Source organism: Berkeleyomyces rouxiae (assembly GCF_048999995.1).
Source record: "Berkeleyomyces rouxiae strain 22BRR77 chromosome Unknown BrBRR77_ptg000004l, whole genome shotgun sequence".
Lineage (NCBI taxonomy): Eukaryota > Fungi > Ascomycota > Sordariomycetes > Microascales > Ceratocystidaceae > Berkeleyomyces > Berkeleyomyces rouxiae.
Window position 1 is genome coordinate 2,774,408 of NW_027396494.1, and position 19,997 is coordinate 2,794,404.

General features: G+C 56.0%; 7 protein-coding genes across 7 annotated transcripts; 3 read left to right on the top strand and 4 right to left on the bottom strand.

Moving 5' to 3' along the window:
* Positions 1–625: 625 nt before the first annotated feature.
* BROUX77_005021 (uncharacterized protein) lies at positions 626–2,672 on the top strand (the record flags this gene model as incomplete). Its single annotated transcript, XM_073749849.1, has 3 exons — positions 626–856; positions 926–1,826; positions 1,900–2,672. 3 exons carry the CDS (start codon positions 626–628, stop codon positions 2,670–2,672), a joined length of 1,905 nt encoding a protein of 634 aa, XP_073605478.1.
* Positions 2,673–2,902: 230 nt separating this feature from the next.
* BROUX77_005022 (uncharacterized protein) lies at positions 2,903–4,380 on the bottom strand (the record flags this gene model as incomplete). The annotated part of the gene is made up of 3 exons (XM_073749850.1): positions 2,903–3,223; positions 3,283–4,112; positions 4,182–4,380. The coding sequence occupies 3 exons, from the start codon at positions 4,378–4,380 to the stop codon at positions 2,903–2,905; spliced, it is 1,350 nt and encodes a 449-aa protein (XP_073605479.1).
* A 463-nt stretch (positions 4,381–4,843) lies between these two features.
* Positions 4,844–8,326, bottom strand: BROUX77_005023 (uncharacterized protein; the record flags this gene model as incomplete). Its single annotated transcript, XM_073749851.1, has 1 exon — positions 4,844–8,326. One exon carries the CDS (start codon positions 8,324–8,326, stop codon positions 4,844–4,846), a length of 3,483 nt encoding a protein of 1,160 aa, XP_073605480.1.
* Positions 8,327–8,737: 411 nt separating this feature from the next.
* BROUX77_005024 (uncharacterized protein) lies at positions 8,738–10,369 on the bottom strand (the record flags this gene model as incomplete). The annotated part of the gene is made up of 1 exon (XM_073749852.1): positions 8,738–10,369. One exon carries the CDS (start codon positions 10,367–10,369, stop codon positions 8,738–8,740), a length of 1,632 nt encoding a protein of 543 aa, XP_073605481.1.
* Positions 10,370–12,967: 2,598 nt separating this feature from the next.
* Positions 12,968–13,375, top strand: BROUX77_005025 (uncharacterized protein; the record flags this gene model as incomplete). Its single annotated transcript, XM_073749853.1, has 1 exon — positions 12,968–13,375. One exon carries the CDS (start codon positions 12,968–12,970, stop codon positions 13,373–13,375), a length of 408 nt encoding a protein of 135 aa, XP_073605482.1.
* A 254-nt stretch (positions 13,376–13,629) lies between these two features.
* Positions 13,630–15,517, bottom strand: BROUX77_005026 (uncharacterized protein; the record flags this gene model as incomplete). Its single annotated transcript, XM_073749854.1, has 2 exons — positions 13,630–14,818; positions 14,886–15,517. 2 exons carry the CDS (start codon positions 15,515–15,517, stop codon positions 13,630–13,632), a joined length of 1,821 nt encoding a protein of 606 aa, XP_073605483.1.
* A 3,246-nt stretch (positions 15,518–18,763) lies between these two features.
* Positions 18,764–19,681, top strand: BROUX77_005027 (uncharacterized protein; the record flags this gene model as incomplete). Its single annotated transcript, XM_073749855.1, has 1 exon — positions 18,764–19,681. The coding sequence occupies one exon, from the start codon at positions 18,764–18,766 to the stop codon at positions 19,679–19,681; it is 918 nt and encodes a 305-aa protein (XP_073605484.1).
* Between the last annotated feature and the right edge of the window lie 316 nt (positions 19,682–19,997).

Below are 19,997 nucleotides of genomic sequence, written 5' to 3' on the forward strand. Positions count from 1 at the left end.
TTAGAGGAGGGAGGGGGGCGAGGAACGGCGGTAGGCTTGGAGCCGAAGACAGCGGGGTTTGGCGATGCGCGGGGACGCGGGCAGAGGCAGAAGAATAAATAGAGCGACAGATAGCCAGTCACGCGCGGGGTGGTCGCGTTGCAGAGCCTGGCTGGAGCTGAGTTAGATGGTGGGCGAGCGCTAAGAAAGAACAGGTTCGCCTTGTTGTTGAGCCACATTCAAAGTGCATGAGCTTGGGTTGGTTGGCCTTCAAAAAGAGTCACGTGGCGACAGCTGGTGGCAGCTGATGTCCTGACATCGTGCTAGCTTAGCTTGGGAGCTTTGTGCCACCTAACGAAGGGAGCACTTATCGCACCAATCAAATCAAGCCATGCCTGGGCCTTTATCGGGCTACCAGGCTAATGGCTTGCTGGCTTCTTGAGAACTTGGACGATTTGATTAGCAGCGCACTTCGTGACGCAATCTTGCTGCATCCAGCGTTCCAGTTGATTTTGACGAGTGGCGATTTGATTCAGTCTTATTTTTTTTTTCTTTTTTCTTTTTTGCGCCTTGTTTGTTTGTCTGATACCCCTTCTCTTACAGCCTCTCGTATTGCACGTTAATCACCGTCTACACCATCTCCAACATGCTCGATTCTTTCGAAGTCGTGACCACAGCCGGCGTCGTACTCTGGTCCCGGTCCTTTACCAAGACCGGCCCGGCCGTCGTCAACAGCTTTATTACAGATGTCTTCATTGAGGACAAAATCCCCGGTGCCAAAGTCGACACCGGCTCGGCCAAGACAAATTTGGCCTACAAGACTGACCACCATACCGTCAAGTGGACATTGGTGAAGGAGCTCGGCGTCATTTTTGTGGTAAGCTTCACACCAGAGGTCTATGTGCGCTTTGCTCTGCGAGAGTGCCGACTAACTTTTGTATCCTAGGCTGTCTACAGATCAGTTGTTTACATGCCTTGGGTCGACAGCCTGGTTGACAACCTCAGCACCATCTTCGTCAGTCTATACGAGGACAAGCTCAAGCGGCCAAACACAACCATCGTCGTCTGCAGCAACTTTGACAAATACTTTGACCAACAGCTCGGCGAGCTCGAGCAAGTTTCCGGGCCTGCCGAGACTTCGGCACCCGTTCCCGGCGCACCGCTTGCCTTTGATGACTTCTCAGCCGACGACTCCATGCCTTCAAGGCCAACGACACCCATGACCACCGCCATTGCGGGCCCAGGTGGCAAGCTGTCACGCCGACAACGCAAAGCCCAGGCGCAATCGGCTGTACAGTCCGGCAATGAGTCTTCTTCTTCTACACGCAAAGCCAGAGTTGTCTCGTCTACCAAGGACACCAAGAAGAAGGGCCGCAAGTGGGATGCCGACGGACTCGCTACCGAGGACGACGGTGTGCAGCTGGACTACTCAGCACCGACCGACAGCCAAGCAACTCTGGGGCCCTCAGCAAACCTGGAGAACCCAGATGCCTCGACATGGGGCACTACCACAGCCAAGGGCCAGTTTGTGCTGCGTGACCTGGGAGACGAAGTGCACGATATCTTGGCCTCAGCAAATTCAAGGAAAAATGAAAAGGCTGAGGCCGAGGCTGATGCCCAGTCTCGAAGCAGAAAGGGTGGACTGGTCGGCACTGGGTTTGGCGCTTTGAGCGACATGTTCCGGAATGTCGTCGGTGGAAAGACAATGACGGAAGAGGGTCTTAATAAGGCGATAAAGACGATGGAGGAGCATCTGCTGAAGAAGAACGTGGCTCGGGAAGCTACCTTGCGACTATGCGAAAGCGTTGAAAAGGAGCTGGTTGGTTCCAAGACTGGGACATGGGAGAGTGCGTGTTCCTTTGGTTCCTTGTTAATCTCTTTGAGACTGTGACACGATATACTGACCGATTTTACCTGCAGGCGTTCAAGACCGCATAAAGCTGGCGATGGAGGCTTCACTGACCAAGATGTTGACACCGACGTCATCACTTGATCTGTTGCGAGAGATCAACAATATCACATCCCCCGGAATGACGTCATTATCCAAACCGCGGCCCTATGTCATTTCCATTGTTGGCGTCAACGGTGTCGGCAAGTCGACGAATCTATCCAAAATCTGTTACTTTTTGCTTCAGAACAAGTACAAGGTCCTGATTGCGGCTGGCGATACTTTCCGATCGGGTGCAGTCGAGCAGCTCGCTGTGCACGTGCGCAACCTCAAGGAGCTCACGGCGCGTGAAGGTGGTCAGGTCGAGCTGTACCAAAAGGGCTACGGCAAAGATGCTGCAGCTGTAGCCAAGGATGCCGTGACGTTTGCGGCGCAAGAGGGGTTTGATGTGGTGCTTATCGACACGGCTGGCCGCCGCCACAACGACCAGCGGCTGATGTCGTCGCTGGAGAAGTTTGCCAAGTTTGCTAACCCAGACAAGATTCTGATGGTAGGTGAGGCGCTAGTTGGCACCGACTCCGTGGCCCAGGCGCGCAACTTCAACGCTTCATTCGGCGCCGCACGCACCCTCGACGGCTTCATCATCTCAAAGTGCGACACTGTTGGAGACATGGTCGGTACGCTGGTCAGCCTGATCCACGCCACCAACGTGCCAGTGCTTTTTGTTGGCGTGGGCCAACATTACTCGGACCTGCGTAACTTTTCGGTCAAGTGGGCCGTGGAGAAGTTGTTGGCAGCAAACTAGAGGATGGGATATTTGGGGAGGCGGCCAAGAGGTAATACTAAATGGATAATGACATAAACGTGTACAGTAATGAGGCTAGGAGAAGCCTAGAGGCATATAAGTAAACAGACGAAAAAAAGAAAAATTACGGGGTTATGTGTGCATGCGAAGAATCGTCTCAAACGTGTAGTTGGGGTATCACAGCGTGGCCTCATGCCTCCCTCATCTTCTCTCAATCTCCCTCTACTCTATCACGTCGCCTTGGGGAATTTCTCCGCCAACTCGGCCTCGGTGAACTGTTTGGTATGGTCCTTGAGCATGTCGATGCGTTCATCCATGGACATGTAGATCTGATCACCAATGGGCACGAGACAACGCGCTAGCGTCGCATAGTCCTTCATCAAGAGGCGGATTGTGATCATCAAGTAGTCAATGTTGTGGAAGACTAGCGCCTGCTGGGCCGAATATGTCTGCTTGGCCTTGAGGAAGGCGACGGGATGTTCGCGCCAGTGCCGCCGGGGGTTCAGGTGATGTGACGTGTGATAGCCGTCGTTGAAGCAGTGGCGGTTGCTCTGGCAGGGGGAGTTAGTTGGACTGTGTGCGTACACAATATAGGAACTGGGGTACTTACTGGTACATCAATAAGCGTGACGCTCGACCGGAAGTCGGAGTCTGGCTCGTCATGATCAACAAAGGCGTGCTGGCCCCAATTGCCCACCATTAGTGCAATGCGCATCAGCAGCAGCGGCCACAAGAAAACAAAGCAGGTAGCGCGCGCATTGATGTGGAACATGGTAGCGTACGTGGCATACGACCCGAGCTCCCAGAAGGCGACCTTGGCGGCCACCAGCCAGCGGCCGCGACGAGCAAAATACAGCGGCAGCTCGAACCAGATGAACAGGAAGAAGCGGGCCGTGTAGCAAGCAAAATGCGCCGGGCTGTCGCGCTGGTAGCGCAGCGTCGACGACAGGTCGCGCGGGCCGTTGCCCTCGACGTGGTGGTGCTTGACGTGGTGGTAGTAGTACGAATTTTGCGTGTGGCCCATCAGCGGGTTCAGCACGTACGGAAAGACGGCGTCGATCAGCGCAAGCTGCGTGTTCAGCACACCGCGCCCGTGAATGTGCTGGTGCATCAGCAGCGTGTACGGCCCGGCGAACAACGTCTGCATCACCATGTGCACCACGCCGTGCATGGCGCCTGTGCGGCCTAGGAACAGCGCCAGCGCGCTTGGCACCGTGGTCGTTGCGTAGAGCAGCAGGTGCGTCAGCATGATGGCGTCGGCCTCAACACGCATGCAGGCGCGGGCCAGGCGCAGGTATGGCTGGAGCAGCCAGGCGTTGACGAGCGGCGGCAGCCGGCGCAGATCGTCATACGACACATTGCTGAAGACGGTGGGCTCAAAGAGCGGATCGGCCGGCGTGTTGAGCGCGGTCAGGTGGTTGATGAGCACTTCGTCGCGGTCTAAGAAGAGCGTTAGTATAGTGGTGGGCAAGGGGGGGGTATGGGGTGGAACTTGGTGACACAACGCACCCTGAAATTGGGCATGGTCTTTACGCCAGACGAAGTGTGAGCCCGAGCCAAGCTGGGCACCACTAGCCAGGGCACTAGCCGAGGAGTCATCGAACGTGGGCCGGGCGGTGTTTTCGGCATCCAAGATGTCGTCCTGGAGGTTCTTCAGCAGCAGCACATCGGGCTTAGTCAGCAGCGGGTCGAAGACGATGTCAGCCATGGCCTTGGCGAATAAAAAAAAAACAAGAAAAACGAAAAAAAAAAAAAACAAAAAAAAGAAAAGTAATCAAAATGACAGATGCTGTCTCAACCCAGAGCCAGAATTTCAAATGAAATGAAAGTCTTTATTTAACCTGTCTACTCGCGAGGGATTCTCGGCATACGACAGGGGACTATTTCTAGTACCAGGAAAAATACATAACAGAAGCAAAAACCAAAACCTAAAACCATGCATACAGAAACCCCACAATCCAAAGTATAATGACAGGAGGTCTCCCACCTGCCCAGCGCAGAGGCTGTCCTTCGTCCGCGTGGTCCAAACAAGACCCAGAGTCCTGGCCTCACCGCCGATGTAGTGATAAAAATATTTGTGCAAAATAAGAAAAAAAAAAGGGGGGTTGGCGGCGTATTCACGCCAGAGGGTTGGCAGCGCGGTTGCGCGAAAAAAGATTGGGCCCCAGATGCTAAGCTGCCCCGGGCAGGGTCGGACCAGGCGGTGGAGGGTCGGGCGGAGGGCGAACTGGGGAGTCCCCTTCCTGCGGGTCCGTTCCCGTTACCGCACGGCGGTGTGCTAGAAGCACCGGAGGACTCTTGGCCGCTTTAGATGCCAGCCAGATGGCTCCACTCTTGGTGGCTATGAGCTTCTGGAAGAAGCCCTTAGCCATCCGTTGAGGGTTGCGGGGGCAGGTCCAGATGTGCTCCGGGGTGGTCTCAGCGTCGCAGAGGGGGCAGGTTAGCACTGCGTTCAAGTGATTGAAACGGCGGTGGTAGTCTGCGTAGTCTCCGTGACCAGAAAGTGCTGTCAGGACAGCGCGGGCGAGCTTGCGCTCAGTGTCGTCAAGAAGGTTTTTCCAGGCCTTCTTAGGAGCCTCGAGAGGTCGGCTCAGGTGAGGTCTGTTGGCACAACCTTCATTCGACCACCAGGTGCGAAACTCGGTGGTGACGCGGGCGCGGAAATGGCTGCGGGCCCAGGAAAGGGACATTCCTACGGGCGTGTAGGCCCTCTCGGCGCCTATCTTGGCTTGTCGGTCCGCGAGCTCGTTGCCCCAGACGTCGGAGTGTCCCGGGACCCAAATCACTTCCACAGCGGGGGCACCATCTGGCCACGGTCTAGGACCTGGGTGGTCAGGGCTTTGGCCAATCCAGTCGGCGCAAATCGTTTGGGCCCTCCGGAGAAGCTCTTCGGAGGTTCCGGGCTTCGCGCCCCATGTCGTGAGGCGGTACACCGCGGCGAGGTTGTCGGAGCAGACCCAGACCTTGCGGCACTGTGGTTTCACCCACGAGTCTACTTTTTCCAGGGCTCTGGCAATGGCCATCACCTCGGCGTCATGAACCTCGGCGTGGAAAGGAATCGGGCAGTTGCCCGTGTCCAGGACTGTCTCGTCCCGAATGATCGCCCACCCAGCGCCGACCCGGCCCTCTCCCAGCTTGGATCCGTCTGTGTATATCCAGAGGTCCGAGGGGGAAGAGGAGCGTACCAAGGCTAGGTGCGCCGCAGCTGCAGCCTTCTTGTCACCCTGTAAATGGGGGCGAGATGATGCAGGCGCGCCCGTGAAGGGGGCCGGGTAGTTTGTGGCCAGGCTGTGCGGGAGCAGCATCTTGAGCCTCCCTATTCTACCCCAGTTTGTGGCTGTCGTTCCGAGCGGGTGGTTTGGCTGCGCGAGAGTGGCCCTAAGTCCGGCCGAACCAAGGCGGCTGTCTAGGACAAAACTCATTGGCGGGAAACCGGACGCTAGGTTGTATATAGCGCATGGGGTTGTGCAATATAGCGGGAGTGCCGCACGCAGACCTCGGCGGACTGTGCGATCCAGGAGTGCCACGGCCTGCTTCAGCCCACGGGGTTGGCTAGTTGTCCCGGCTCCGTGGTTCCACCAGACGGCGGCGGCGTAGGCGAGCTTGTTCACCACACAAGAGCGGACTGCCGTGAGGGCGCCTTTCACCGGGGCCCCCTTCCAGCAACCAGACAGAATCTGAATGCCGCGTATGGTGGGTGCCGTCCTCTGGGCGACGTCGCGGATGTGCGGCACGAAGGACAGGTTGCGTGACCAACGCACGCCGAGCCATCGTAGGGTATCCTTGGGGTCTATGGCATCTAGTGAGCCGCTATCGGGGAGTAGAAGACCCGGGTTTTGGCCGTGGCGCTTGCGCGTCACGTGGAGGAGTTCCGACTTGGCAAGGTCGAGCATCATGCCGTTCCTCACACACCAGTTGTTGACAATGTTGAGGGTGTGGGACAGCACCGAGCAGTTGGCTGCCAGAGACGAGCCTGAGCTGACCAGGCAGCCGTCGTCCGCATAGCCGCGGAGGGAGCACGGGAGGGCCATCCTGAAGAGTGGTGCCATGAAGAGCATGAACAAGATGGGAGAAATTGGCGAGCCTTGGGGTAGGCTCCCTCCTGTGGGCTGAAGGAGATCGTCAACGCCATCGAGCACCAACGAGGCCTTGCGGTCCGAGAGGAACGAGGATACCCATCGGCATGTCTCGGCCGGGCAATCCAGATCGACCAGACGTTGTACCATGCGGTGCGGCTGCACTGCATCAAAAGCTCCCTTGACATCGAACGTCAAGACTGAGGATTCCATCTGGCGGTCCATGTAGTACTCTAGAGACTCAACCAGACTCAGACACATGTCTTCGGCGCTACGCCCAGGCACCGCCCCAGCGTAGTTGTCCCCAATGTGTCCCTTCTCTAGGGCCCAGAGCGAGAGTCGGCGGGCAACAATCCTTTCCAAGCACTTGGCCAGAGTTGGCAGCAGCGAGATGAGCCGGTAGGAGCGCGGCGACGACCGGTCCTTCTTGTTTGGCTTGGCGAGGGCAATCACCTTCGCTTGCTTGAAGGGGGAAGGGTGGAGCCCCCAGGAAAAACTGACCTTGAAAAGATAAGTGATCTGCTTCCCCAGAGCGGGCCAGGCTAGCTTCAGGGCGTTGTTGGAGAGGCTGTCTAGACCGGGCGCGGTGTTCTGAGGCTTCCACAAAGCAGCTTTGACCTCGTGCTTCGTGATCGGCTCGGTCCCGACTGGGGCTTGCGACAAGTCTGGAGGGGGCAAGTCACCCGGGCGAGAGGATGGCATATGCACGCTGCGGAGAAGTGCAATCTTCTCTGTGGTGTCCTGCACCGTGGCTTCTGCACCCTCTACCGGCGCTAGCGCTGGCGATGGTCGAGCGGGCGGTTTAGTTCTCCACTTGACAATCTGGAAAATGTCTCGCGCTTGCGTGGCCTTGGCGACCCTGTTGTCGTAGAAGTTTCCCGCAGCTTTCTTGAGGACCATGCCCAGCCGCTTCTTGGCTTCTCTGCGATCCTTTCTCGCCTCCCGTTCCGCAGTCTCTGAGTCGGCGTTGTTGACACGGTGCTTGGCTGACTGCTGTTCTGCGCTTGCCTCCCTGCAATCTTTGTCCCACCAGGGGAAACTTTTGGCCTTGCCGAGCGACCTGGGTGTCGACGCGTCGAGGGCTCCGAGAATGACTTCCTGAAGAGTCCGTGCGAAGTCATCCACGTGTTGAGTTTTTTCCGCCCGGGACAAAGGTCTCCTGCGTATACCTGCGACTAGGGCGTCCATCAAGGGCACCCCCGCTTTGCAGGCTGCAGTGAACTTCTTCCTGTCCATCTTGTCCATGACGAGTCGCCCAGGAGGGGCTGCAGCCGTCGGCTGGTCGGCAAGTGGCAGAGTAATTGTCATTGGGAAATGGTCGCTCCCGCAGGTGTACTCGTCTCTGAGCTCGGCGGTCGCGCCTAGCGCGAACAAAGGCGCCGAGAAGATCGCCAGGTCAATGACGCTGCCTGACTCGTGGGTGGGTTCTCCATCAGCGTTACCGAGCAGCAGTGCCCTCTCTTCCATCCATGACAGCAGGAGCTCTGCATCCAGATCGTCCGAGGCGCTAAGGGGGTTCCAAGCACTGTGGTGTAGGTTGAAATCCCCAGTAATCACCGAGCGTGGTCCCGGCTGCATCCTTGTGAGAAGGTGAAGCGCTTCGCCCGTGCGGGAAGAACCTGCCCCCGCGTTGTAGAGGTTGACGATGGTGTATGAGTGTCCTCCGTGTACCACCTCAACCATGACCATGTCTGGGTGCTCCTCCCTCATGTACGCCTTCTGGAAGCGAAGACCGCGCCTATTTGTCGATACGTATGTGGCAACTCGGGGTTTCGAGCGCCAGTTACCCTCCGGGACAATTGCCTGATAGGAGGGGTGTCTGGGAAACGTTCTGTTCCCCGGATCTGCGCCTGACGGGGCCTCTTGGAGGCAGACCACGTTCACCTGGTCTTCATGCGCCTTCTGTAGCAACGCCTGTGCACAGGTCCAGGACCTCTGTACATTCGCCGAAATTATGTTCAGTACTGTAGAGTTAGGGTTTCCTAACATTTACAGAACTTCCTCGACGTTGTCGTCTACCTGCATTGAGTCCTGTGTTTCAGAGGATTCGCTGGAGGTGGGCAGGGAGGAGGGCTGGCTGGGCGACGAGGAGACGGAGGATGGGGGAGCCTGGGGGCTTGAAGGGCTCTTGTCCTGTGTCGACGGCTGGGGCTGGGTGGTGGTGTTGTCGGCCACGAGTGGCGCTTGGGCGGGCTTAGGGGACGGTACCTTGTCTCCCTGGGCGGCGGCTGCCGGGGTCGAGGACGACGTCACGGTGTCGGCCGGGCATTTGCGGTCAAAGTGGCGGGCCCGGCAGCGTGTGCAGAACGGGAAACGCTCCAGGGTGTTGTCAGGGGAGACCATGTGCAGCTCTCCGAGTGTCGCTACGCGACGGGGAACCGCAGACGGGGCCACAAGGCCTTCGTGGAAGGCGATGTGGGCGCGGAAGGTGGGCACGCCCGCCTTGCCAACGTACTTCGACAGCGTGGCGCTGGCGGAGACGACTCCAAAGGCCTGTTCGATATCCTGACGGACATCGTCTAGGGTGACCCGGTGGAGCATCACGGCGCCAGGGGTCTTGGGGTCCTCGACCGTGATCGAGGTTGGCAGTCCGTGTACGATGTACTTGGACCAAGCGTCCCTCTTGTGGACCTTCTCCGCAGTCAGGTTGGCGCGGATGCGCTCAGCGTGGCTGAGGAATTTGCCGACGTCACGGACGGCTGTCAGGGCAAAGCCCGTCTTGGTGGCGGTGGCGGTGCCTGCGCCCTCGCCGCGGGGGATGCCCGCGTTGGCCTTCGTTACGATGTAAGCCGGCGAGAGCTTCCGGAGGGGGGAATCGGTGGGCACAACCACGAAGAGGCGGTTGTCGGCGGGGGTGGCCTTTTCAGGGACCACGCTGGCTTTGCCCTGTCTGGGCTTGGGGGCTCCGGCCGAGGGAGCCGCGGGCTGGGCAGCCTTGGACGCTTTTTTGCCCTTGCGGGCGACGGTGCTCCAGGATTCCTTATCCAAGGACTCGGTGGGCGCTGCGGGAGCGGCAGCAGGGGGGTCGCGGGCTGATGGTGCCTCTGACGGGGTCGATGGGCGGGCGGGGCGCTCGCGTTGCGGCGCCGGGGAGGGGGTCGTGTCGCGAGGGGCACGGTTGGGGGGAGGCTGGGGCGCGCCTGTCATGGCGTGCTGGAGGGTGTCTAGAAGACCCTGTTGCAGGAAGTCTAGAAGTTTGCGCGTCGACTCGTGCGCGCTGGCCTGCGGGGCCATTGCGGCCAGGCAGTTGTCGGCCATGGCCGAGAAAGTGTTCAGCATCCTATCACGGGTTGCTGCTTCCGCGTCTTTCTGGTTGCGGAGGGCGTCGGCTAGAGCCTTTACGGGGCCGACGGGGAGCGAGATGGGAGCGTAGTGAGCCTCTTGGGGGAGGGGCGCGTCTTCGCTCCTGACGCGTTTTGCGCCTGTCGCGACGCGCGCGACGGAAGAGGGGAGCCCCTGAGGGGCCTGGCCGGCGAGGTTCGGCGAGAACGACGCGGAGGAGGGGACAGTGGTGGGCACGGGGGAGGGGTCGCTGGCGGGCGAGGTGGCCTGCGCATACGTCAATGACGGAGGCGCGGACGCGGGCGCGGCGGGCGCGGGCGCGTGGACGGACGCGATCATCTTAGGGATGACAGGACCTGCCGGGGGCGAAAATAAAGTAAAGTAGTTTGCAATAATGGTAGCTGTTAGCTTGGTCGAAATGTCGAAGGTGCCCTCTGAAAATGGAGGAAAATGTTGGTGCCAGAATTTCAAATTTGTAAACGTGAAATCAGGAGCCAAAAAAAAAAAAAAACCCAAGACACAAAAAAAAAAAAAAGCACACCAAACTTCCGGTTTTGTTGACACGTTGTGAAAAAGGGAAGACTGACGACATGGACAAACAAAAAAAAAAAAAAAAAAAAAAAAAAAAGGGGGGGACGATGGCAAAAGAAAATGTCGACACCAACGTGATTCGAACACGCGCCCGCGAACGGACTTCCTGAGCTGCTAGATAGCAGGGAAGCGCCTTAACCACTCGGCCATAGTGCCATTTCTGATTGTTGTTGTTGTTGTTGTTCTATTTATACTCTTCCTAAACTATGGCGCTTGGATTTTTGAGTCCGGAGCAGTTGCGCTCTACAGAGACACGGGTCCGAGTTTTCTGACATCGGTTTACCTTCATCCACCTCCCGTATCTATTCTGGGTCCGGCTATACCCTCACGGGTCCCATAGGACTCCATCTGTAGATACCCCCTGTACGTCGATCCGAATCAGACAAAAGAAAAGAAAAACACTCAAACAAACAAAAGGAAAGAGAAAACGGCACTCATCAGATTTAGTCCTTTGTCCCCTTGATGAGGGCCACCGCCAGAGTTCTTCTGCCAGTTATGCTTCTCAGCAGCTTCTGGACAAAGGGTGCGCTCCAGGGGCGTGGCTTCTTCCTGCAGGTCCACTGGTGGGATATATCCTTGTCTCTTCCACACGCATCGCATGTGATGACGGCGTCTTCGTGCTGGAGGCGTTCGTGGTAGTCCCTGAAGTCTCCGTGTCCAGACATGGCTGCCAGCACTGCGCCCTGTATGTGCCTTGGTCCTCCTGGGAGTGCGCTTTGCCTTGGTTTCCATTTCTGATTGTTGAAGGACGACGGCTTATGACAATATATGGATGCAAGTTGTGGGAAAAGTGGGGCTCTGGCGACAACATCCCGGGCCGAGACCCGGCGGTGTTCTGGGTGGATGCGTCCTCGGGTTGCGCTGGGCAGAGAGTCCTTCTGGCTTCTACGTCGGACCTTGAAGTATCGCAGGAAATGTCTGAAATCCACACGCACCTGTAATCGGTGACCGCCCGGGAGTTGTTCGGAAGATGACGTCATCCGGCTGCTCCTGTCCGGAACTAACAAGCATTCGTTGACAAGTAAAATATGTCAATGTAAGTCTCTTGAAGAGGAAGGGGAATTTACCTTTAACTACGTATATTTCTGTAGAAGCACGCGCTTCACAGCTTGCCCATACACTCCAGATTTTCAAATTTGATGATAGTGACCCTCCCAGTGTTACTGACAAGTACCACGGTAGATCCATCGAAAAATATACGGTCACGAAATATAATAGGGATCGACAATATTGGAATGTTTTCCCACAAAATCCAGAATCCATCTAAACTGATGTTGAAGTCGTTAAAGGGCCGAACAAGAAACTGGGATGGTGTCTGGCTGGTTGATGTCCCGCTGGAAACAGCCATAGCACCACGATCAGCGATAAGGAAGGCCCCCGAAGAGTCAAACTTGAGAGTTTGGGTGTTCTTCTCCAGCTCTAGAACGCATTTGCCATCATCGCTTCGCCAGAGCCTGACTGTTGCGTCATATGAGGCCCAGGCCACGAGCTAGCCGTCAGGTGAAAAGGCCAGGTAGAGGAGTAGGGAATATCAGTTTCTCGTTGATGTTAGCAATAGCAGGTCGAGGATGTGTTTCGCGGGAATGAACTAATGAAGGCGAGGTGTTGTCCAGAATCAAGTATTCCTCGAGTTGTTTAGGGCGAGTAGGAAATAAAAGCTGAATCGAGGGGAGCTAAAAGAGTGTTTTGGAGAGTCTGCCTTATCCCACTGTATTCGGGCGAAACGAATGCTGCCCAACAGCCAAGTAATTGGACTGGCCTTGCATACAAGACTGCCTACATACAGCCATGGGAGAAATTAGAGATATTTGTCTCATTGGTGGAAATATCAGCCAAATCAATATTTTGAATAAGTGGGAGACTGATGATGGAATTTTCATGATGTTCAATACTCGCGGAAGACTTTTTGTTCTTGCCGTTCCCATTAGCTCCAAATGGAAGTTACACAAGTATTTGTATCACACAAAAAGACGGCAACTGCCATTCAAATCTAGCGACAGAAAACGACATTCCAGCAAGGAAGAAAATCTTGTCTTGCATTTGTTCCATCGTCTGTGTAAGCAAGCAAAATCGTCAAAAGACCAAGTCAATCTTCATCTACTGCAAACACGGCACGCAAGTATGACTTGTATGTAACTATGCTACAGGGAATCAAGGCAGCATGACCAACCAGAGCACAGGAGCAGACAAACAGCCGCTGGGAAAATGTCGGTGTTTGCGTGTAGTACGAGAACTCCACAACCTGAGCAATAAGTACTAGGAGAGGACTTGTTGAGTCTTACCGTGGGCAGAACGAGCCTTCACGTCAACGTTCATACTTATTTCTTCATTCCACATCCACGCAGAATGCACACCATCGCCATCTCAACAGCGCTTTTACTAATCTCGGCTCGCGCCCAGGACGTCGCTGCCCCCCAACCATCCGCAGCCGGCAGCTCAACCCCGTCCAGATCCGCTCCGCCCGCTCCCGCCAAACACTGGTGGTGGAACACCGACCCAAGCCCGAGCTCGAGTCCAGACCCCGACGACGAGCTGGCGCAATACGCATGCCCCAGCTACAGCGGCTGTCTGTGCAATCCTATCGTACCGCGCGGGCGCTACTGCGGCGGCTGTTCATGGAATGGCACACAGGTAGTGGTGATGACGGGTTTCCATGCCTCGAGCAGCGACATGTTTTATTGCGATGGCGCGTTTTGCTGCTGGATGCGCAACGAGACGTGTTCGCCGTGGACGGCCTGGTGTGAGTGGCATTAGACCGCTGAGGGGCGGATGAGTCAGAAAGGAAAGCGCACAGGGGATGGGTCTCGGTACATGGCATGTCTGTTTTTCTTTTTTAAAAAAAAACAAAGCAAAAGCAAAAAGAAAAAAGAAAAAAGAGAATTCATATGTGCGTATGCCCGTAGCTGTAGAAACCAGGCCTCATAAAATCGTCAATCGCGTCCTCCGTATCTGTAGTAGTATCCTCTGCACCCGCCATCGCCCACCTAATCCCCTTGCCCACGGCGAATCTAGTCTCTCCATGGCGGTTTCTCCACCACCTCCCATCCCGCCTCCGCCTCATCCTGGCCAGGAAAGCCCAGCTCCGCTGGCCCAAACACAAGCGGCGTGCGCGCTCCTTCCAGCTTCCAAATCTGGCCCTCCTTCATGACAAAGTCCACGCTGCGAAACGCGCGCGGGTCCGTGCGCGGGTCGGCATTCAACGCCACGATGTCCGCCATGCAGCCCTCGCCCAGCCAGCCAAACTGCACGCTCGCCGAGCCTACGCCGGTCATGCTGCCGTTGCTGCCGTTACCGCTGCCGCTGGCATAGCTGTTCCCTGACCCTGCACCAACCCCACGCGCCCAGCCGCCACCGCACGCCCTGTAGCCGTTGATTGTTGCTGCGCACAGCACCGCAGCCACCGGCACGCCAGCATCAAGCAACAACTCGAGCTCGCGCGCGCCCTGGCCGTGCGCAAAGACGCCTGAGTCGCTACCGGCTGCAATCGTCACGCCAATGTCGTAGGCCAGCCGCACGCTGCGCTGCATACTCTGCATAGCTTCTGGGACTAGCGCCTCGAGGGCAGCCAGCGTCGGTACATAGATGCAACCACGTTCGCGCATGGCGTGGAACAACTCGTCGTCAGCATCAATCGGGCCACGCTCAAGTGTCGATGCGCCAGCTTCGACAGCCATGAGCGCTGCTTCGGCACTGGTCGCGTGCGCAGCTACAGGCAAATTGTTGATCCGGGCTTCAGTGACAAGCGCCCGGAGCTCGGCATAAGTAAAAGCAGGGACAGCACGGGCCGGCTCATCTTCGGATGTACCTGCATACCGCGACCCACTATATAGTCGTGATGACGAATCTGCATACACCTTGATGACGTCAGCGCCGGCGGCAGCACGTTTCCTCACAGCTTCGACGACAGCCGCCACGCCATCACTGGGATCCATCATCACGTGAGAGGCAAGATCGCCGTGAAAATGGTCGGCAATCGGAGATGTCAACGGGCTAGTGGCGACAAAGAGCCGAGGGCCGGGCGTCAGGCCACGATTTATGCAATTGCGCAAGTCGGTGTCAAAGGACTGCATTCCCTCAGTGCTGAGATCACGAAGGCTTGTGTAGCCAGCAAAGAGAGCAGCGCGCACGTGGTTGGAGGCGCGGATAGTGCGTTCTACGATACCTTCAGATGCGATCTGAACCGACGCGGGGCGTTCTCTGAGAGGCGGGCTGGGAGTTAGTCAATGTCATGAGTGGGGCGGGAACGGTGTGTATTCCATCTCACCTGTACGAGTGCAAGAACACGTGGGTATGGGAATCTACGAAGCCAGGCATCACAAACTTTCCTCGCAGATCGACATCGCCAGCCTTTGTAACGACTTCTGTGTCGGCATCATGCTGGATCACGCGCGCGATCTTTCCAGTATTCACATTGACCTCGATAGTGACGTCAGCCACAAACTTTTCCTTCTGTGGGTCAAACAACATAGACGTATGGATAGTCACGGTCTGGCGCTTCTGGCGCAGTTTTTGCTTGTGCCTTTGCAGGCGCGTATAGCTATCTTCGGCGGGGGCGGTGATGGTGGCTCTGGGCGCAGCGCAGGGCGGAGTAGTCGTGAGCGTTGGGTCCGCTGGGCTAGAAGTAGAAGAAGCAAGACCGATAGATGCGCCCTCGGCCCGCGGACGGCTAACGGCGGCGGCCGGGGTCACGCGACTCCTCTGGCGAGCTGGCGGTAGCGTCCATGGAGTGGAGTGGCTTTCGGGAACAGCCGTGGTGTGTTTCGGTCGAGATGTGGCGGTGCTGCAAGTCAGCACGCTATGGGTGCTGGCGCTCTTGTAGTTTGCCCTGGAGCTGCTCTTGGCGCCGCCGCTGAGGGGGAATGGCAGCGGGCGCAGGCTGGGACGGGGTGGGTCCATTGCCGGGAGGTCTAGGAGCGGGCGTGGGAGTGGGAGTGGGAGTGGGAGTGGGTCGAGGATAAGGATGAGGTTGTGGTTGTGGTTGAGAGGTAATGGTGGTGTGCACAAAACAAGCTGCGGACTCTGGCTCGCTTGAAAGGCGGTCAGCACAGCACAAAGGGGAGAAGCCGCAGACTATGGCTATCACAGCGTGGAGCGGCGTTTCGGGCAGGCTTGGTGGCGGATTTTGCGGTTGGTTAGGTCAGATGCTAAAATAAGAACGGAGGGAGGGAGAAAGATAGCGAGAGTGTCCTTGGTAACACTGCTCCGACTTTTGTACAAAAACGGAAGAAACAGGGGGCTAATTCTGGTGGTTCGTTGTGAGGCGAGCAACGACGTCAAGAAGATGAGGCTGCGATAAGGCCTCAGGCGCTTTACATGAGGCTTCCGCCTTTGGCAGGTTCGTGGGAGTTGGGTTGCATTTCAGGCATGTTGCAGTTACCAAGGGCACTTGAGGGTCCTTTCCCGCGTTATTTACCAGGAGCCCGAAAGAAAGGCGGAGCGCTGACGGTGTGTGGGGTTATTGCTGTGCGGATGTCAGTAAAATAGGGTTTGCAGCGGTATCCAGGGTTAACAAAAGTCTAGGGTTTATACCCGGTTTCGACGACTTTTATCTCCAGCTCTCGCACATGCACCGCCATGCATGTGCCTCGGCGAGTCAATGCAAGGTCAATATACATAGCAGCCGCTGCGTCACTGACAGGGACGTTGGCAGGACTTGTTAAAGCCGGATGTACACTTGGACATTCTTGGAAGTGACAAGGCCGCAGACAGACATATGACGGCTTTCACCAGAAGGCTTGACTGCGGAAAACAAAGACGCAAAGATGCAGGCCAATGTCAAATAGATTATCCACCAGGCGCCGAAGAAAAAAGGACAAGAGGAATAGGAAGAGGTTGGCTATTGTTTCAGATCACTAGCAAGGGAAACCAAACTTGTCTGTCTGGCGGGTTTTCTAGAACAAGGGGAGCCATGGCGACTGTCGGAGTCCTCCTCCCTTTTTGTCGCGAGGCGGTCTCGAAAGGCAGACTGACTATTGACTGCCAGAGACGTAGTTACGTGTACTTGTAAAGATATATAGCTACGTGATGAGCTCATGGGTAAGCTTTCTTCAGGTGTGCGGAGGTGGAAAGTTTCCATCTCAGGGCAAGCTTGTGCGTTGCTTTGACGTTGGTTTTGGCGAGGTGGACGGAGTGACAGGAAAGGAAAGGGCGGAGAGACGAGCGAGAGGCTGTGTTTCTATTTATAGCGTCTGATAACCATTATTTCCGACCAGCCACATTTGGAGATGAAAGGAAAGAAGGCCCTCTCCGAAGCGTAGGTGAACCCTGAAGATAAACCCTAAGTAGTCGTGTAGACACTGTCAGCTTGAGGCTAACTCTAGCCAGGGGTCGGGAGCTTTGTTGTCACAGACGATAACCAAACTGGTTTAGCGGAGGCTTAAGCCGCCAGGACTAACACGAGACGCAGGAAAAGGAAGAGAGGAATGTAGGAAGACGAGAAAAAAAACCTGACAGACAGGAATGCAGTCAGCAGCAGAGCTTTCAACCAAAGACAAACACAAGGTGGGTGGCAAGTGACGTGCCACATTGTGTGAGGAGCCGAACCAGATGGAACAGCATGGAAGGGTGGGGGATTTCATATACATAGAATGTCAAGGAATGGAATGGCAGGGAGAGACGCTGGTGTAAAAAAAAAAGAGCGAAAAAAAGATAGAGAAGGATGGGCCGGCTGTAGGTGGAGGAGTGCAAGACACTCAACCTCAGATGCTAGAGTGACTCGCCAGCTGTTCTTTTTTTCTCTGGGATTTATCGAGTCTCTTCATGCTTCCCTGTTTCAAGCCCGTGCTCAAACACATCAATGCAAGGCAGGGCCATATCACAGCCCTACTATGGCTTTCTCTGGGCGCCAGTTAGTAACTATATGATGCGCGGCTATAGTCAACCACATGTAGGTGTATTTTTTTTGTACCGAGTACAAGTATTTGTACAGCCCATAGCACGGCTGCTTCTGTACCTGTACATGCGTGTGTACTGCTTGGTTGCTCTTCTTGTTCTTCTCACCAGATGTAGGCTTGTGCGTGTCGTGTGCAGAAAATCATCCAGCGATCCTCGGCCGATGGCCCCTGAGAGGAGAGGGAGATGGAAAAAAAGTCTTCCTTTTTATGGCGTTTACAATGGCAAAAGTTAAAAGTGACATGACCCATCACCATTTTTTCTGACGGCCCATTTTCCTTCCCCCGAGTAGCTACCACATCTTTAATCACTATCACAATGTCGCAATCATGGGATCATGTTGGCTGGCTTTTTCTGGCCCGGGGAAGTCGCAAGTCAGCAACTGTCGTATTTCGACCAGGGAAGGATGGGAACGGGTAAAAAAAGAGTGGGCAGGTGCGAAAGTGAAGCTATGACTAAGCAGCCAGCGCAGGCCGCTCAGGGAGAGGGCAGAGGGAGCACAAGCAACAACCCGAGCCCGGGGACGGGATTGGACTGCCTGGAGGGCCGGCCGGGAATGAAGCAATTCCAGGAATCTAAGCAATAACTACAGAAGAAAAGAGAGATAAGCAGAACAACAAAGAAGAAAAAAAGAAAACAATGGTCCAAAACAACTCGCTCATTCCCCTTGTGGCTACGCCCACGCAACCAACTATCGATAACTATCGTCGCGCCTTTGACGCCTGCCTTTGTGCTTTTGGTCTTGTGCTTTTGTGCTGTCACTGGGTCACTTGTACCCCCCGTGGCCTTCCCTGCACGAGTCCCCCAGCAAGTCACAAGGCCCATGTTCTTTTTTTATTCCAGGCCTTCACCTCTTTTCCCATCCCTCTTCCTGTGTCTCCCCCCTCGCCTTCTTTTCAAATGCACCCAAGAGCTAGTTATCTCCTTTTATTTGCTATTTGCCCTGCTCTCTCCTCCTCTTTTTTTCTTTTATTTTTCTCTCTCCCCACGCTCGCTACTCTTTCACGACTTCCATCTCCATCTTTTTTTTATCTCTTCTTCTTATTCTTAGTTTTTGTTCTTCTTCATTCTGTTTGCTTCTCTTCGCTCGCTTCACCCATTTTCTCCTTCGCCGTCTCTCGTTTCTGCCACAGTTCATTCTTCTTCTACGCTGGTCAAACTCTCAGAAGTGCCCGACGATAACAGAACGTCTCTTGATTGCCATTGGCAGGCCTCCATCTTCTCTCACCCACATACACACAAATCGCCGCAATGTACGCCTCTAGGCTCTTCAACCTGTTGCTGCTGTCTTTGGGCTGCATCTTCCTGGTCCATGCCTCATTGGACCACTACGCTCCCGGCCGCTACGGCAACCTTTTGAGAAGACAAGACTCGTCATCCGCCGCCGAGGAAACATCCGCCGCTGACGCCACAACTGCCGCTGAGACCAGCACTCCAGCTGCTACTTCCAGCGCTGCCACCTCCCAGTCCGAGTCGGCTGCCCCCACGTCAACGGCCTCGCCTGCTTCCACGAGCACCGTCGTTGTTTCCCGGACCACCACCGTGGCAGAGCCCTCGTCATCTTCACCTACCACAGCCACCTCCACGCCCCAGGTCTCGGCTTCCACCTCGGCCCAATCGTCCTCAACCAATGATTCCAACGAGTCGTCAGCCTCAGACTCGCCCACCACCACTTCTGCCAACGATGCTGCCACTACTTCCGCTTCCAGCGATAGCGACGACGACGACGACAACACCAGTGCCACTGCCAGCGTTTCTACCACCGTCATCGTCATCACCACTACCGACAGCTCAGGTGCAATTGTCACTTCGACGTCCATTTCCACCACCACCCAGACTGCCTCCCCCGCCGATGATGGCGACAACGGCTCTTCTGGCATGTCAACCAAGACCCGCAACACCGTTATTGGTCTGGCTGTCGGTATTGGCGGTGCCGTTATTCTCGGTGCCGTCGGCTTCGTGGCCTGGAGAATTTGGGGTAACCGCAACAACAGCGACGAGAACGACGGCCTGATGAGCACTAACACCGGCTATCACGTCATGGAAACCAGCAACGCGCCCCGGACCACTACCTCGCCTATTGCCGGGGCCCCGGCACGGAACCCCTTCCAGTCTACACTGGAGACGTACCACGCACCCACACACGTCAATGCTTCGTCCAACTTCTAGGCTGGATAATAACGGGGCATTTTAAGCTCTCTCGATCTCCCACATCCACTAAAATACACGTCGGCTCGCTGGCTCCATACCCTAGCTCTTGTACCTGGTCGGGCAGTTGGTCGGCTCCGACACCTTGGCTGCATCTCACCACAGGCCGGGCCATCCAAAATACGGTAGCTTCGCATGGCCACGTCTTCTGCTACAAGCAATATACCGGCCCATCGAGCAGCCTGAGTTTAAATTGTACGCTGTGCTGCGTCATGGCGTATTGCGCATGCTGCTCTGTCTGGCCAGAGCCATGCCTCACGATTCAGGATAACCTGCT